A 19,590-nucleotide genomic window follows, 5' to 3' on the forward strand; every position below is an offset into this window, starting at 1 on the left:
GATGGAAATATCTTTGTCTTAACGCGACACAATTCATTTGTTTCTTGTTTCAAATCAATCATTAAATAACCATGAGCTTCATTGGTAGCATCTCTGTAAGAATCTTCCAAATATTTCGGATTTTCAGGGAATACTTGACGAGATAAGTATCGAATTTGGGTTTTATCTCGAGGATTTTTGAAATATATTATATAACTTGAGTTGAGTGATATATCTCTTTGTCCTTTACCTTGATGAAACAAATTTTGAGATAAATAAAACACACTTAAGTTTCTATGATGACTTCCTTTCGTGAATATATCAACAATACGACCATCTGATTCCCTCATCAGGTCATCAATTATTACAAGTTGAGGATTTTTTCCGTCAAACATAGATAAATCAGGTAAACCTTGAAGATAATTAATGTGGTTGAGATTATATAAAGGCTGCATTTCATCAAAGCACCAGGTGATTTGGGTAAAATTTGTATCACAGATATCATTCAAAAATTTTATAAAATTATTTACGAAAACTGATTTTCCACATCCACTTGGACCAGCAACTATTGCAGTGAATGGATGATTGAAATGATGCATTATCTACTACGTCTATGTGTGTTAAGGTTTAGTATAGTAATGAAACAATCTGTTATTAAACCACCATTTATTTAAACAGAAAAATCGATAATTGAAACAATATACAGTACATCATGTTTTACTCCGCAACTTATACATCTAAATACAATAATCTCTCATTTGGTTTTTTAAAACTATAATAATTTATTCTTAAAATTTAATATAATATTTATTCTATTTTATGATGACCCCAAGCTAATGTATCAATATTATTCGGTAAAATGTACCGTTTGGTATCATTAAATGACAGACTAGATTTATTTATTCTTTGAGTAAAAATATTATGCTTTATTGACTTAAATCTAAGCATTGAACAATATTCGTTCTTATTTTCAAATAAGCAAGTCTTATAATTTTCCATTTTCATATTCTTAGTAACACTTTTATTAACCCCCTTAGCTTTAGCTGTGAATTTTCCCTCAACATCTAATGCATACATTTTAGATCTAAGTCCTACAAATTCATTAAATATATTACCATTGTTTTCATCTTTAAAGTAGCCTAACTTCTTTTTATTGAGTTTTGGATAGCCAAATATATTTTTTTCTGTATAGTCAGAGGTATCGAAACGCAAATGTAAATCAGGTTTTATATCTCTGTAAAAATCATCTGTAAAAATTTGATATATTAAACTATCAGTATCTGTGTACAATAATTTTAATTTGTTTTGAAACTTTTTAAACATATAGTTATAGTGAAAGTCGTACATTAGAGTTTTAGAAATATCCAATATACAAAATCCCAAATAAATAGGTTTATTATGGAACAATTTCGTCTTTCGTAATTGAACTGCAACCAAATTTTCATTAAAAATAGATAAACTATGGAATTCTGGCTTAGCAATTAAATCTTGTGCGCCTAGAATTTTACCCTGATTTTCCCAATGACTCAATAATTTTACATTTACTCTTTTTTCGATATTTTCCATTGTTTTTCCAAACACTGAGTTATTCATTAATTTATAAAAATCTTTTTCGAAATCAGATGTGGCTAGTTTACGCATGTTTGTATTTAAATCTATATAATATTGTAACCATGCGCATTGTTTGAATTTTAAAATTCTATGAATTTTTTGTAATTTTAAACCCATTGTCAGACATTGCTTTAAATTTCTGTAGTGAATCACATATTTAATTTTATTACGAAGGTTTGGAACTAATTTTATGTCTTTTGTATTACCAATACATATATTCTCAGGACATAAGGGTAGGTCAGAATGTAAATCATGCAGTTCAATAGGATATTCTAGATCTACTTCCAAAATAAAACCATATTCATAATCATCAGGGACATCAAAATTAGTTGTGACATCTACCCACTCAAAACCTCCTGTAGGAAGGAATTGAGACATGGCCCATCCGTAAAGGTTATTAGCATCAAGATAAGTTAAAAATGAGTTTGGTGTGTCTTTATCATATTCTCGCATATATTTGTTATTTGCTTTGGCATAACGATTGCTACATTGAGATACACCTCCTCGAATGCCCGATCTAATAAAAGCTATTTGTTCAAAGTCTTGAAGTAATTCTAATTTAATTTTTGTGCATTTTAACATAGCATCCCAACTTAACCCAGGTGCTGTATAATAATGAGCTGGATCTAGACCATATGTTTGCAAACATAAGGCTCGGAAATTTTCAAACACATCTGTTAAAAGTAAAACATCGGTTTTAAGATATAAATCAGAATAATCTGACATATTTTGACAATGAAAGTGTTGCCAAACATCCTTGGCATGTTCATAATCTTCATCGGAAATATGTGTGTCGGTTAATGTATTGTAAAATTTATCGCGACTAGGGAGTGCTGAAAGTTTTAAGGAATCATGTGATGACATAAATTCATATGGATAAATTCCTTTTTTTCTAAGACGTAAAAAATCATTATTATTTGGAAAATTATATTTTAATGTTTGAAATTGTTCCTCCATCAAATTTTGAACAAGTTTGTCTAAACTACAAGGCAAAAATTTAAACGAATCAACGAATCTCAATTGAATTTTATGATTATTAAATTTTATCGTTTTTGTGAAAGAAATGTACTTTTCTTTCGTTTGTGGAATAATATCAATTTCCCCTTCAATAGAATTTAATGCATGAACAATAAAATGAGAGTCATATTGACTAAGATTGTGTAAAAAAACTGGGATGTGATAGGGGATTCTAAACTTTGTCTTACATACTTCGTGTGCAACTCCTCTAAAATGTCCTGTATGCGAGTCAAAGTATAATGCACATTCACCATTTAAATTAAATTGACATATAAAGCAGTCTTTACATTGCGAAATAATTTCATTATCATTGGAAGTCAAAGGCTTTGGACTTATGACAAAAGAATTCTTTGTGCAAATCACTTCTAAATCTTTATACAACTGATTCATAAAGACATGAGTACAATGAGGACCACTATATGTTTCATATTTTGATAAACTATCATCATATGAACATTTGATATAGTACCCAAAACTATAAACTTCGTGTTTGTGAACATTAGTTGTATAAGGTTTTGATGGATCGTTAAAGCATGTCTGAATTGGATTAAGGAAAGCTTCAAAATCCGCGTATATAACAAATGGTATTTGTAACATCTTATTAAATTTATCAAATTTTAAGACATTGTTTGAAATTGGTTGTCCAAACCAATCTTTTAAAGTTTTTTCTGTACTAGGCAATTCCACTTTAATATGACAACAATCATTCAATTGATGGGCTGATAACTTATCATTTGTTGAGAAGTGTAAAAGACAACCGTCACAGATGTAGATTGCATGTTCATGGTTTGAAATTTGACCACTTACTAAACGCGATAGGTTTTTAATGTAGCAAAAATGATTAATTGTTCCGTGCGAAATAAATAATAAATTGATATGAACAATTTTCCGTGATTTTGTTAAATACAATGGACCAACTAATTCATGTACTTTCTTTTTACAATTGTATTCAAGACCAAAAACATTTACACTTAAATTATTTAACCTTTCTACTTTTTGTATATCTGTCATTTTAACAGGAAACGTAACTCCGTCAAAATTTAATTTATTTGAATATTTACTGTAAGATGAAACTCTCTGAGAGTTCTTAGTAACTGGATATAATGCAGAAAGCAAAGCCCATTTAAAGCATAAATCATCCGAGTTTTGTACATTTATAACACTTTTTTTTAATTTGATTTCTTTAGGTAATTCAATGTATGATTTTCCACGTAATGGATTGAATTTGTTTATATTCATGTCTAATGCATTTATTTTCTTAAGACTCCAACCACTATCTTTTTTCTCAAATGTGCTAATTTTAGTCATCAACATATCACATAAGGACGAAAAGAAAAAATTTAAATCCTCACCCTGCATTATAGTATAACTACATGTTTGAAATTCAAATTCATTAGAAATATTTTTTGTTTCTTGAACAAAATTAGCGTGCAGAATAAAATTAACTTTAAAAATTGTAAGCAATCGAACAGATTCCTCAAATAGTGAAATAATTTCATTTTTAATAGAATTCAAAAACATTTCTGGTGTTTCGAATGTTTGTAATTGGTTGGATTTACTCTTTATTTTATATGAGATTATTCTATTACCAAAAGCCGATTCGTGTACTGTGACATTTTTTAAAGTACTATGTAATTGCATTACGTTATTCTTATGGAGGTTACTTCTAAGATGATTTGCATAATATCTTTTCCGTATTAAGATTTGACATAAAGAACAGTTCACCATTTCATCGTTCACACTGGTGAGCCCCGATGATGTGGATGGTTCCCCTTGTCTTCCTCTCTTTGTACTTGTATCATTGTCTTCACTGTCTTGTAATACTGCACTTCTTCTCTTAAAACCTCCTCCACTTTGTAGAACAGGTTGACTACAACATAAGTGAATGATATTAGCCACATTTCATCAATAATATAATACTAAATAATTTACAAAGAAAATAACTCACTTGATCATTTTTTCAACCTCATTACATACAAAGCAGAGTTCCATATCGTTATGTTTAATTTTCCAAATGATGAGAATATAATAATATTATTTGTATAAGAGAATAAATAAACTAATAACTAAACTGAACTAATATTTATGTATTTCTTCATAGCTACCTACTTATTGTTAAAATTATATTTCTTATAATTTTCTGTTTCTAAAATTTTCTTCGTAACATTGTATAAAATCTTTTTAATGTCCTTATAACTTTCATTATTGTCGATTGTATAATATTTTAATCTATAATCAGCGTATTTCCATTGTTCTTGTGCAGGCGTGTTTTTTATTTTATTGAGATCATAGATTTCTATTTTAACCAAATGTGATGCATTTCTTCCGTCATCTGCATTAGTTGTAATGTAAATACTTCCATTATCCTGTGCTCTGGATATTGATGATGATATTTTCTTTTGTTTTGTTTTTTTCACTTCGAATAATGCATCTATATTTTCATTTGAGCTGGCCCTCTTCAAGGATTTAAGTTGAGGAACTTTTAATGAATCCTGACTATCTTCAGACAAGGGATAGTAAAATGTTTTATATGTATTTTCTTCCATTGTTGGGTTGAATGCATTCTACAACAACAATAAGACTGCTTTAGAATAGTATTATACATACATATCTTAATATAACAAATGATATAACTTTTTAATTTCAAAGTGAATAATAGATAAAACTTACCTCCATTGCAGCAAATCACTCAACAATTACACAAGACACAAAATATATAATAATTTGACTGAATACGCCACTTCAATGATTATTTTTCTGAACAGTTCTAGCATTTTATACTAAAATATCGTAAAAGTAAATTTGTTTATGATTAGTACTGGTTTTTAAATATTGTGATGAAACATAATGGCACTTAAATGATAAGTTCAATTATTGATAGTTTAATGGAGTCAACATTTCCAGATTGTACTAATGACTACGTAAGTATGTAGGTACAAAGTTCGTTTTCAATCAGCTTTTATATTATAATAAAATTGATGAAAATATAATTTCATCAAATGTTCATAGATTTATATTTGAATCGCTTGTAATGATATTTTGTTTTATTGTAACCATATAAGTTTTAAATACATGAATAAGATACATTAAAGCCTTATTTATTGAGTGCTTATGTTATTATGATCCACATAACTATTCAATCATCGCAACTGACAAGACCCTGTTCTCAACTAATATGAATACAATCGAGATACAGAATTATTTGAACAAAATCGAACCCAGTATTAAAAATAATGTTTACGCGGCAAACCGATTGCCGATATATGTTGTAACGCCCTGTTATATTGTCAGCAATTTAGATAGTGATAATAAGCCAGGCACTCACTGGGTTGCAATACACATTGATGAGCAGGGTATTGGACAATACTTCGATTCATATGGTCGTCCACCTCAGGGATTCCAGCTGATGTTTTTACAAAGGAATTGCAGAATGTATAACTACAATACTGCAAGAGTACAGAATGAATATACCGCAGTGTGTGGCGAGTACTGCATAATGTATCTATACTTTAAGTTTAATAAGAAGAGTTTGAATGATTTCATCAAATATTTTGAAAATGATACAATCTGCAATGATGTTTTATTATATACTTTATTTAAATCATGTTTTAAAAATAAATAATAAATACAGAAACTGTCTTTTTAATCGTAGTAACGAATGTGGTAGAGGTAATTAGTAAATTACCTGTATCACGTTCATGGAAATTTAGACATTGAGTCGCTCACCAATCATTAGCTAAATGACCAGTGATTATTAATGATTATGGATCTGTTTAATTTAAAAAGCTAACTTTGAAACTATAAGAGATATCGAAAAACGGATCAGCGCAATCACTCGGAAATACATCAAAACCCCCAGTTTGACACCAAACTTCTTTTTTTTTTTTTTAGTAGGCATCACGAGCAAGTGAGCCAGAATCGAGGAGCCAGAACCGGCGAATCCCTACTACTGTGAGCCAGAACCGGCGAATCCCTACTACTTGATGCCAATCGAAAGAATGGCCAAAAACTAATAACTCTTCTTAAGTAACTTAACCATAACTTTGGGACACCCTGTATACCTCTTGTCCCTTATGCCCTCAACATGCAAATTGAATGAAGTAGGTATCCGGAACGATCACCTCCCACCGACGTGACGATACAGTAGATTTTTTTATGAAAATAAGGCACAAGACGAGTAGGACGTTCAGCCGATGGTTATTGATACGCCCTGCCCATTACAATGCAGTGCCGCTCAGGATTCTTGAAAAACGCCAAAATATTTGCACAGTAATTTCACTAGCTGCGGCGCCATTCAGACCGAAACACAGCAATGCTTACGCATTATTGCTTCACGGCAGAAATAGGCGCCGAATAAATAGTTAAACGATGTTAAAATAATAAAAGAAACAATAATTGAATGAATAGGAATAGTGTCAGCTGGTGTGGACTGTAGTCAGGTGGAACCAGTTTACAGATCTAAATTCTGATGTTGACTTAAGATATTAAATGTCGTGCAAGTTTGAATGTAATAGATAGAAACAGACGGAGCGCGCGCGGCATTTTGAAGTAATAATTCTTTAGGCGCGTTATGATAAAATGATGACAGTGAAATTTTAAGATGCGCATGCGCGCGCATTAGCACTTTAACAAAAGTAACATTGTGAAGTTGGTTCCTAACATTTTATGACGTTTGCGACATTCGTAAATTTTTTTTTGGTATCTTCGTCCATTATTAGGACAGGCAAAGGGTTCAAGCCTATACAGCCATATTTGTTATTTAATAATTAATTGTCAAAGCCATCTTTGCAAGATTTTTACAATATTGCTCTTTCTACAAACGTAGAATTGCAGGAGGAATAAATAATTTTAAGGATTTTTGCTTTGTTACGCCAAAGAAGTATAATTTCTTGCGTGCATACGTAAGTACACACACACTTTTTTTATTAGTGGGAGGCACCTTTGCTCATAATGTCAATCGGCTTGATGATATATCACAGAGGGGCCTTTTTCTAACGACAAGCTGTAATTTGAATGCAATATAATTTATTTTTTATTTTATTTTATAAATATTTACGGAAGTTTTACAATGATATCTCATGAAATACTTATAAATAACGATGGCTACTTAAAAGTTTCCACATATATACAGATTATTATATTACTACTATACTAACTAGAATTATTTACTCTGGAAGAATTTATTAGGTAACGTCTTTTTAGTTTGGTGCTAGATGTAGAAAATATATCTAGGTCGACTTAATTTAACATATAGTTGTCACTGCGGCAGGATCTAGTATTGGGCACTTCGCCATGGGAATATGCAAAAGACTAAGATTCCGGAATGGAAAATTATCCACCACTAGTCATAGCATGCTAAGTAACTCTGGACAGTCGATCTTACTGTTGGCCATACTGCACAAATACTCCAAATCTGTTGTACGACGCCTCTCCTGAAGCGGCTGCAGATAAAATTGTGTTTCAATTTGAAGAGCACCGATAATAATCTGATATCTCAAAGTGATGTGCAGTGACAATAGGTTTTATTATGTAGTTTAAGTACACAAAATGACATCTGCACCCTTGCAATAACGTTCACTTTTGTTTGTATAAATTCAACCAATCACAACTTTAATCGACATATTTGTTCCAACCAATAACAGATACATATATATATATATATACATCTCCATTACCTTTCTACCTACATTTCTCATCAGGCCCATAGTTAGCGACCAAGTCTGCGTACCGTAAGTCATGACTGGCAACACACATTCGACGAGTGACCTCTTTCGCGAAATTGGACCTGCCTAACTAGATTATTTGTCCGAGGTAGACATACTCGCCGACAGTTCCCAATTGTTATGTTACAGCGCCCAGCGCCAACGCCAAGGAATTTAAGTGCTGCAGCTGATCCGTTGAAAAATTACCAATAAGAAGTCAAAAATTGTTTTTAGATATAGATCTTATCTAATATATAAAATTCTCGTGTCATGGTGTTAAACTTTGAACTCCTCCGAAACGGCTTGACCGATTCTCATGAAATTATGAGTGCATATTGGGTAGGTCTGAGAATCGGACAACATCTATTTTTCATCCCCCTAAATGTTAAGGGTGGTCCACACAATTTTTTTTTTAATTTAGTTGGTTATGAGTCAGCATTAAAAATACTTACAATTTCAAATTTTCACCCATCTACGATCAACAGTTACTTTTTCGGCAATACAACGTTTGCTGGGTCAGCTAGTAATATATAGATCTCTTAATGAGAGTAGGTATGTTGCCTCGTTGGAGTTACTCGACAAAAATCCAAGTTTTCTTAGCATTAAAAATTACTGGAATTGATGTAGTCACAGGAACTGCAACCATTAAAATGATCATATGGCACGGGCTCCGTCTCAATGTTTGTATATCTGTCAGGTAAGGTTGAATATTCTCTTCAATTGACTTCCGGGATGACAACAACCAAAAAACATACAAGCTAGATATCTAGCTTCGTACACCGTTGTGAAAAATTTGGCTGCTGCCCTTTTTTTTTAATTAAATGGCTCCGTCGACTGGATGTCAACGATTCAGCCAACGTTAAGGTGGAGAGATTGAAGTACAGATAGAACTAAGTAAGGCAGCAGCTTTAGTAAGTTTATTAAATGTCCAATGCATGTCAGCGATCACCTTAGTACGTTTATTATCAACACTCTTCGTCAACACAAACAACAATTTAAAACAGAATTTAAAAATATACTTTTTAATACTTGACTGACCACCGATCAACTTATCGTGCTTAACTATTAATTGTATCAAGTACTTTTACTTTTATTTGTATAATTATAATGTATAGCTAAGTTTCAAACGATTGTGAACTATTTTTTCTTTTATTAATTTAACTCTGTTGGTGTAGACTTAGTTTAGCAATTGTACAAACCTCAGTGGTTTTTATTGCTTTGAAACCGCAATGTAAAATTTGTTTTTTTATTAATAAATATATAAAAAAAAACACCGAAATGAACTGCCGTGAAGCAGTAATGTATAAACATTAAGGGCGCCGTAGCTAGTGAAATTACTGGGCAAACGAGACCTAACATGTCTCGAGGTAACGAGCGCAACTGTAGTGCCGCTCAGAATTTTTGGGTTTTAAAGAATCTTGAGCGGCACTGCATTTTTATGGGTAGGGCGTATCAATTACCATCAAATGACCACCCTGCTCGTCTCGTCCCTTGTTTTCATAAAAAAAACTCAATGCACATTAAAATCTGATTTTAACAATTTGTCGGTCGGTGAATTAGCCTCCTCTTGCAGCTGATCTGTGACTACCGAAGTTAAATTGTCTTCAGTTACCTATTCTGTGGTAGACATTATTCTTGGCTATATTCGAAAAACCAATATCATTCCTGCTTTTAGTTATACTTAAAAATCATTCTGTTCTGGAGAGTCGGATTAGTAAGGCATGTGGTGAATAAAACATTAAGTTTTTTGAGTTTTTCTCCTTGGAAACATATTGCTTAACATTATGTGGTTATTCCCAGTCAGTGTTGAATATTATATCATTAAATTTCACGATTATTTCAGATTTACGCCGTTTCAAGGTCCTGCGAGTGGGTGTCCTTTTCCTTATAAATTCTTTGCTAGGTTCGTTTCCCATAGCAAAACCTGCGACGTGACGTCATTATGATACTGGCTTATCACTTGCATTTATAATTAATAGCCCCTCTATCAGTTTGGTTATGGCTTACTACATCCAGCCAACATTCCATTCCAACACCAGTGGGAAGGTCCTTTGCACAGGATGCCGGCTAGATTATGGGTACCACAACGGCGCCTATTTCTGTGAAGCAGTAATGTGTAAGCATTACTGTGTTTCGGTCTGAAGGGCGCCGTAGCTAGTGAAATTACTGGGCAAATGAGACTTAACATCTTGTCTCAATGAGAATTACCATCAGCTGAACGTCCTGCTCGTCTCGTCCCTTATTTTCCATAAAAAAAAAACAATTAGTTCTAAGTAATTACTTTTAATACCAGTAAACCATTTTAAAAGCTGCTTACCTAGCTGGCAATCGGTTTTTCTACATAAACACATTGGTTTTTTCCACATACCTTGAATTCCATTCATTCCGTTATTCAGAATTACTCTCTTTCTTCTCGTTTCTCCCCTTTTATGGTCTCCGACAGAAGATCTTCTTATATATAAAACTCCTCCATAACGGCTTAACCGATTTAAGAGTGACCCCTAAATTTATTTTTATTATTTTGACAATTTTTTATATATATATATATATATATTCATGATTTAGCATTAAAAATTATCCTTCGATCCGCAATAGGGTTCTAAGATAGCAATCAAATATAATAATTATTGTATTACGATAAATTTTATGTACAATATATTTGGTAGGTCTGAGAATCGGTCGTCGTCTATTTTTTATACATCAAATATTTTAAGTATTGATTTATTTGTTACTTTATATGGCATAGCAACGTTTGCTGGGTCAGCTAGTATGTCTATAAAGATCTATTGATAATACACATGACTATAAGATGTTATTACGTAACAATTTTGGTATTTCTAGAAATAGAAGCTTAACTTTTCTTTCTTAATTATAGTTTTCCATGCAGGTGCCAAGATTCAGATTTAGATTACAGATTTACAAGACGCTCCTGTCCAAAAGTTATGAGTTATAATAAATTCGCTAAAAGTTGTCTTCGGCGAGGATTTCCTGAAGATAGCACGAACTAGAAGCAAAACACATGACGAATTGGTTAGAGACAAATCTTAGCGAAATCAACACTCAAGAAAACTAATATATTTGGATAGTTATGTATTGCCGCAAAATAACGCTTCATTCAATAAATTTTCTTGAGACACTACTGTACCAAAAGATATGCATTAAAAGCGGCTTAACAAAAAATACAGGATATTAAAAAAATCTTATGATATCAAGTAGTAAGAACAAATAAATATTGATTTTCAGGAAATAAGCACATTAAAAAAAGTAAAGAAAGAATTATTAACGTACCCAATTATAAGAGTTTGGACACTGCCTGCGGCCATTTTAATTTTTCCCCGCCCACACACCTATTTCATTCATGTATCCGTCGAAAGGATGCGGGCGGGAGGCGGGTGGCGGCACAAACGAAAGTTTATTAATAATAAACATTGCCCGCCTTATTTTTGACCGAGTTCAGGGCAGTGACCTTAGTTCACTGGTAGAATAAATAAGTCAGAGGTTCTCAAGATTTTTGAAAACATTTAGTATGAAATGTTCTTTTTATCGTAGCATTTATTCTATGGGGTTTTGGTTTATTTATTTTTTTATTGGTGTCTCCGCATTCCATTTCATATCATCGTGCTGGGGTTTTTTATTATAGTGTGCCGGCTAGATTATGGGTACCACAGCGGCGTCTGCCGTGAAGCAGTAATTTGTTATTACTGTATTTCGGTCTGAAGGACGCCGTAGCTAGTAAAATTACTGGGCAAATGAGACTAAACATCTTAATTCGCAAGGTGACGAGCGCATTGTAGTGCCGCTCGGAGTTTTTTTGGGTTTTTCAAGAATCCTGAGCGGCACTGCATTGTAATATTAATAATAATAATAATACTAACACACTTTTTACACAAATTATCTTGCCCCAAGTTAAGCAAATATAGCCTGTGTTATGGGTTACAAGACAATGATATATTTAATACAGTATACTTACTTAAACACACATAAATTCATATAAACATACATTAATACATTTAAACATTTACATTAATGGGCAGGGTGTATTAATTACCATTAGATGAACGTCCTGCTCGTCACGTCCCGTATTGAAATAAAAAAAATATATAGTCCACGACTCTCCCCACTTATCTTCTCAATATGGCCTTTCCAGACAAAGCGACCAACTCTCTAATACAATCTGGATTAAAATCGAGTAATTAATTCTTGAACTTTATTTAAGCAGTGCTTGCGTCAATGACAGCTATTCAGGTGGTGTTACGATTGTTATAATTATTGTTAGAGACCCATTGAGAGCTGACCCTCGTAGAAACAAACGGAGTTGCGAATTTCCATTCGGCCTCGCGAACCAGAATTGGCCACAATTAGACCAAGCGAGCCGGGCTGTGACATTGAATTGATCGCATTCGGCGTTTGTTATGGATCAAATAATAACTCATAATAACCAGAAATTACTAGAATGTTGCACAATCTGTGGGCGGTCGCGGTGTTTACATTCTGTTTTGTCTACTTTTATGTTTTGATTGTATTGGTACATCGTCCTTCATATTTAATTTATATGTATTCTAGTAAAACGCCCTCGTCTCGTTTGGATTATTATATTGCGTAAGGCCTTCGATCAAGTGCAAGAAATCAAAAATGCAGCAAAGACTATATTTATTTGTTTTATTTTTTCATTATTTATTATAATGACAATTAATTGCTTCTTGATGCCTAATATAACAATATCTATTTATTTATACAGAAATAATAAAATATATGTACTAGAACAATGAACCTAAAACTAAAAACCTTAAAAAATATAATATAATAGCTAAAATATATTGTTAAAAGGAATCCCTTTAGGCAAGGTTCTGAAGATACTGGTAGCGTTCCCCCTTTGAATACCTAGACTAATTCTTTGTCCGAGGTAGCTGCCAGCTCTTCAGTCTCCTGTGATGTCGACTAACCTTTTTTGCTATTTCCTTAAAAATATAACTTGTACAATGTATATCTCATATATAAAAAAAGAGAGACTTTTAAAGTATTAATTCCTCTGGATGGCTCACTAGGAACTGTGCAAAGCCAACCAGTGTGTGGGAATAATAATTTGGTGTCGAGACACTTGGCCCGTTGGCCCCAGAGGCGCGAAGAATATACAAATTACTATCTAAGTCACAGATCTTAGAGCTACTGGAAACACAGACAGAACCACTGGCAGCTGTTTCAGCCAACGGATCGGTATAGTTAGGGTCCCGTAGCCAAATGGCAAAAAACGAAACCCTTATAGATTCGTCATGTCTGTCTGTCCGTCCATATGTCACAGCCACTTTTTTCCGAAGTACTATACAGTTGGTAAAATGTGAAGTAACTTCTAAAATAAGACAATGATAAAACTCAACAAAAAATATGTGAAATACCTACATTACCATGCAAACTTCCACCGAAAATTGGTTTGAACGAGACCTAGTAAGTAGTGTTTTTAAAACGTCATAAATTGTATTATCAATAACTGAATTTAAAAAATACACTATTATTAAAACTGATCAAAGTTGTAACTTTGTATTGTAACGAACTAATAGAACTTTTATATTATATTACTTGCTGCTACGGAACCCTTGGCCGCTTTTTTTTTTACATCATGTAGACACGTAATCATAATAAGTATTGTAAATATAGTTAGTAAAAATAACCATTGTATTGTTTAGAATAAATGCTGAAAGTAGATAGAAAGCATGATATTTACTACATCATAATTCTCCCTGATAAAATCCTACCTGCTTCTAAAAAAAACATGAAAGTTGAGTTCTGAGATATGAAGTAGTGCTTATAAACATAACATCGTTTATGTTTATTCCTCTTCCAAGACTTATCAACACTTATGACAGGCGAACACTCGATTATGTATAAAAAAAGCTATACCACAACAGCGCGCTGATGAAAACATCCGGTAAAATAATTTTAAATTCGTATTGTTATAGTTACCTACTGGCTTATCTGCACGTATGTTTCAAGTTCACTGCTTCATATCTAACAAAACAACGCAATTAGATATGTATTTATTCACATAATTGCCATATTTAAATAATTAATTAATTAAAATCGTAAAAAAAAATATTACGGCTATTATAATTATGAAGTTTAAGATATTTAAAGGTCAAACACATTGTGGCCGCGACCAGCATTGAGCGCGGTGACACATCAGACACGAGTAAACCATGATACTCATTCACGAATTTACCTCACTGCCTTAATGACAACAAAAGGGAGAAGTCTAACGGTTGTTCCCAATATACTATCTATAGATAGAGATAAATTACTACATTCTACTGTCAGTAGTTAGCTGTCAATAATCTGAAGCTGTCCGAATATACCCGTTAGGTCATTCTTATCGCCTTATATTGGGACGCGTGAATTGCAATTTCCATACAAACTTCTATCGCTGGTATACGTCGTAGCTATACGTCGTCCTATTGGCAGACACGTGTACAGATAAGGTGAATTAGCGTCGATAAGTTTATTGGGACAGAAAAGTCAACGATAGTTACGATTTTTACCTCAAGTAAGAGATAGACTGAATTGTGACCAGTCTGGACAAAAACTAATACCACAGTTAATACTATAGACTTGTATAGTAATGGTCACTTCAAATCAAATAAACACCAGTGTGTCAAACTCATACTTTATGATTTGGCATTTGAAAGAACATAATATTTCTAACACTCAGCATGGTTTTCTTGGTGGAAAATCTACTGTGAATATTTTTATGAATTTTTGTTTATGACTTTACAGAAAGCAGTGTTATTTACACTGATATCATCTACACAGATCTCAGTAGTGCGTTTGATATAGTCGATCATAGTCTACTCCTTACTAAGCTTTTCAACTACGACCTCTCTAACTCCCTATAATCTTGATTTGAGTCTTACATAAGTGGTAGTTTTCAAGAGTCATCACAAACGGTTACACCTCCTCGTCTTACACTATATTTTCTGGTGTACCCCAAAGATTACTCGTAGGGCCTTTGCTGTTTGTAGATTTTAATAATGACGTTGTTTCAGTTGTGAAGCATACCAAAGCGCTACTTTATGCTGATGATCTAAAGTTGTACAGATTGATTAAGTCGCTTATTGAAGGAGCGCTGCTACAAGATCTCAACTCTATTGACGACTGGGACAAAAGTAACAATATGACCCTTAACGCTAAAAAATGTGTTCATGTTAAAGTCGCATTGAAAAATAATATTATTTCCAAAACATATTTTGATAATAACCTTGCTATCAATGAGGCAAATACTGCCAAAGAAATTAATTGACTCTAGACTTTTATTCAAAATATATGGAGTAGTTAAAAAGGTTACGGTTACAAAAATGGATACTTTTATTAGACGTTCTACCAAAAATCTTAAACAGATTAAGAAGAAAGAAGAAGAAACTCTATCATCTGCTTATACAATGCATTCGTTTGGTCGTATTTGGAATATGCTTGTGTGATTGCGGACCATTACTCGATTTCTGGTATACAAATACACAAATAGTGGTTCTTGTTTATCTTATAGTCAGAGGCTAAATATTTTAAATTAAATAATCTCTCGAAAATCTTAGCTGAATTCAAGACTATTCTATTTTTATTTAAATTATTTAATGGTATCGCTAGTACTCCAGAAATATTACACAAAAAAGATATCAATATATGCCGCTCCGGAGCAAGGTTTATTAATCGTGATGACGATATTCATCTAGCTGTTTCAAGAAATAATATTGGTGTTCACTTTCTACTGTAGCGCTTTATCAGTCGGTACTACACCTTAAAAGACTTTTCAGCAGTGCTATTGTTTGATTATATTATTTGGTCTGACTAAATCACTTTTAACATAAGACTTAATTTGTTTATTTATAATGACACTAAAATACTTTACGTTTTGTCGTACTCACATTATTTTTAGTAGTTGGCCGTTGCATTCGCAACTAAAGGTTTTATCTCAATAAAATTTTTATTATGAGAATAATCATGTCATAAACAGAGGCGTCTGCTAATTCAATTATCATTGAGTTGTCATACTGAAACATGCACTGACGCACGCGATGAAAGGGAAGATTAGTAGGATAATACAACAGAGCTGTACAAACCTGTGAAAAGGCTGTTAAGTTTATAATGTACCATATCATATCGTTTTTTAGTTTAGTATAGTTTAAAACAGCTTGTTTTTGTGTCTATAATAAAAACATACAAAAAAGCGCCAAAATCTACGACCTATTCGAAAGACTTCATCGAGAAGTAAGGGCGCAAAAAGCTTAGCGGCCCTTTCTCTATGTGTGTATAATGCTATCTATTTACTAAGAAGAAGAACGGTCTGCTACCTTCTCAACCGTAAGGATTATTGTGAACAATTATTCGATAAAATGAACACTGAGACTGTCCTCGACCCATCTGCACGTGACGTGTTCAAATTTCTATTAAGAAATCATTTCCATGCTTTATAATTGCTATAATTACCTTCGGTGATACTACTTCTCCGGTATATAAGCCGGAACTGTTCTATATTAATAATAATAAATTGTTTATTTCTTTAACAAAAAGTACTTAAAAACTAGGGGCAGGTGTCTCCCGTTAAGCTTATCGCCTGTGTTGGGAGTCACCGCTCTTTAACCTTTATTTATAACAAACAAAATTATATTATACTTAAGAGTTATTTATGCATGTAAAAGTTAACTAATAAAAATATAATTTTGACCTTTTTTTACTACGCAAATTACACAAATGAAATAATATGTACTTTCAAACTATTTATAAAAGTTCTACCTTGTTTTATATATAGTAGTAACGTTAAGTATTATACTTAACAGTAGTAATTAGACATGATCAGAGAAGGGGGAAAGAAGGGATATGAGTGTTTAGTGTGTAAGTGTGTGTGTTTGTGTATTAATATGTTTTATTATTTATTAGGTACTGCCATACGCTTTGTTACTTCCGGTACAGAGCTCTCACACTGCGGGATGGTGCTCACAAGATCGATTTTATCTTTTGCCACATGGGCCAGGTTGTCATTTCCTATGAATGGCGGCGGGGACGGCTGGTTGAAATGAATATTATGAAAGCTGATTTCAACGATGTGCTTAGCTTCGCATGGGTGTTTTGCCGCAAGCATTCCTTTGTGCCCAGCGACACAACCCATCTCCTATATCAGTATTATGGCATTTTTTTTGTTTCTTTCTATAAGTACGGGTAACAATTACAGTGTACACAGCATTTATAATATTTTTCTTTATAATTTGAATGCATGAAAGACTACACAAGACTAACTTACACTATTCCAATTCATATTATATTATTCATATTATATTACAATTCATATAAATTTTTACTTTGTTGTTTATATTTGAAAGATGGCCAGAGTTGAGCCACCCCAGCGGATACTCCGTAGGGGCACTCCCTAAGAGCTGCGCCTCGCTCTCCCCAAGAGAAGATCGCATTCGATGAAGGCTTAGAGGGCACTTGCAGATATCCAACCTCAGGTCGTATTTAGTGGTTAAGCACTTAGGTATTTACGTGAGTCCCACAACCAACCACAAATATCCAACCCAAATTTTGACTGCATTGATATGCACGAGCATTCATCACCTCCCTCCCGTCGTTATCTCGGAGGGTAGCTCTTTCTCTTTAACTGGGCACAAAAAAAAGTTGAGTTGATTCTGTAAACAATTGTAACGTATACTTAGCTATGTGAGGGAACGATTTTACGTGGGAGATGCTTTTATCTATAGTTAGTTTAGTAGGATATGCGCTTGGAACTGCTGTAGAACTACTTTCCAGCAACATAATATAACGATACAAGAAACAAACCTTTTTAAGAAGGAGCAGCGACAGCAGTCTTGGTTAATTTAAAAGTGTTGTAATTTTTGAAGCCTTCGATTGATTCTGTGCCAGAAATAACAAAAGCCAGTCTCTCAATTTCTTAGTTCAAAAGTATGTTGATGTATATAAGGCATTACAGCCTGACGCTAGTTCCGATCATAAATCTGATAAATTCTTCCAACGCATTGTGTATTCTAGATTCTTAACAGCAGGATAGTAAGAGTTCTTTGAACTTTCATCAACGGTACGAGACGTGGACTTGTTTACGTGTGGCGTGCCGATTCACTGGTGGGTCATAGTGTGCTAACTAACGGTCGTGATTGAGCTTGATACTCCATCAACACCACAGACACTCTGTCCAACTATCGTATGAGAAAAACGTGACTACATTATCGATTTGGCGAACAAATAATTTCTTACTAGAAATTTAAAATAAATAAATAATTACATAGACAATTTGAGGGTCACTTAACAGTAAATCTTCGCCGCTATACCGTCGCGAAACATATAGATGCGTCCTAACACATGTTTCACAGATACAATAATAATAATGGCAAACGCAAACATTCACAGAAATAACTAATTTGATTACGTGCATTGATACAAAAGATCTACAAATTTAATTAAATTAGGGTAACGATAACAATGATTTTCATTTTAATTCTAAATTGTGTCTGAACGTAGCAGGCGAGCACGAAAATATGTCGATTTGAAGAAGACAATTGTTATAAAATTTACACATTCTGTGCGCAAAACCCAATGTTAGTTCTTGGGGACGATAGTTCAAAAGTAGTGCATGATCATTATCGAACGATGACCGACAAGCTGCTGTAAGCTATAAATAAATTTAAATGTTTTATAAAAAAATGGCTCTGTCGTAAATCCTATTACTCCACTGCTGAATATCTAAATGATCGGACAGCCTGGGACTAGATTGTGAATATTTTATAGCGACTGAATATATATTTTATAGAAATGACTGTACAATATTGTATATTTTTATTGATAAGAGCGAAGCGGTAGTAGTATCTAGTAGTATAAGAAATGACATCAAAAAGAATTCTAAAGGAATAAATTTTTGAGAAAATAAACGCCTTTTTATGCCTTTAAAGTCAAAGTCAAATAATCTATATTCAAATAAGCGCTTTTGAATCGTCACTATAAATATTTCTATTAAATTACTGAATCTACCATACGTTCGGTAAAAGTAGAGCACATGAGAACAACATATAAAAAACTCAAAGGCCACTCTTTTCAATCAATAAAGTATTTTACAATGGCTGTAATACACATAGCAAATTAGTTTCCAATCAAATATATGAATCGTGTTAAAATTATATCAAATATTTCATAAAAAGTAATAAAGAATGCACTATATAAATATAAATTATCGTATATTGGATGCAATGCAAACTTTAGAGCTTGAATTCATTGTTTGTGTAAGGATACTTCG

At 32.8% G+C, this 19,590-nt stretch overlaps 1 protein-coding gene across 2 annotated transcripts; it reads right to left on the reverse strand.

Annotated features, from left to right (window-relative positions):
• Window positions 1-301: 301 nt before the first annotated feature.
• Window positions 302-5,321, reverse strand: LOC126975734 (uncharacterized). Of its 2 annotated transcripts, XM_050823740.1 has the most exons (3): window positions 5,278-5,321; window positions 4,717-5,171; window positions 302-4,477 (listed from the first exon to the last, which is right to left on the reverse strand). In XM_050823740.1, the coding sequence occupies exons 1-3, from the start codon at window positions 5,281-5,283 to the stop codon at window positions 787-789; spliced, it is 4,152 nt and encodes a 1,383-aa protein (XP_050679697.1). In that variant the 5' UTR covers window positions 5,284-5,321; the 3' UTR covers window positions 302-786. The 2 variants fall into 2 exon arrangements, with proteins under 2 accessions (XP_050679697.1, XP_050679698.1); XM_050823741.1 differs by lacking the exons at window positions 4,717-5,171; window positions 5,278-5,321 and adding an exon at window positions 4,556-4,697.
• Between the last annotated feature and the right edge of the window lie 14,269 nt (window positions 5,322-19,590).

This window comes from Leptidea sinapis, chromosome 37 (genome assembly GCF_905404315.1).
Source record: "Leptidea sinapis chromosome 37, ilLepSina1.1, whole genome shotgun sequence".
In the NCBI taxonomy this organism is placed as follows: Eukaryota; Metazoa; Arthropoda; class Insecta; order Lepidoptera; family Pieridae; genus Leptidea; species Leptidea sinapis.

Bases quoted from the DNA above. Each gene is read 5' to 3' on its own strand.
- LOC126975734 (XM_050823740.1), bottom strand. The intron at 4,478-4,716 runs GTAGGTAGCTAT...CTTATGTTGTAG, and splicing joins AAATATAATTTTAACAATAA to TCAACCTGTTCTACAAAGTG.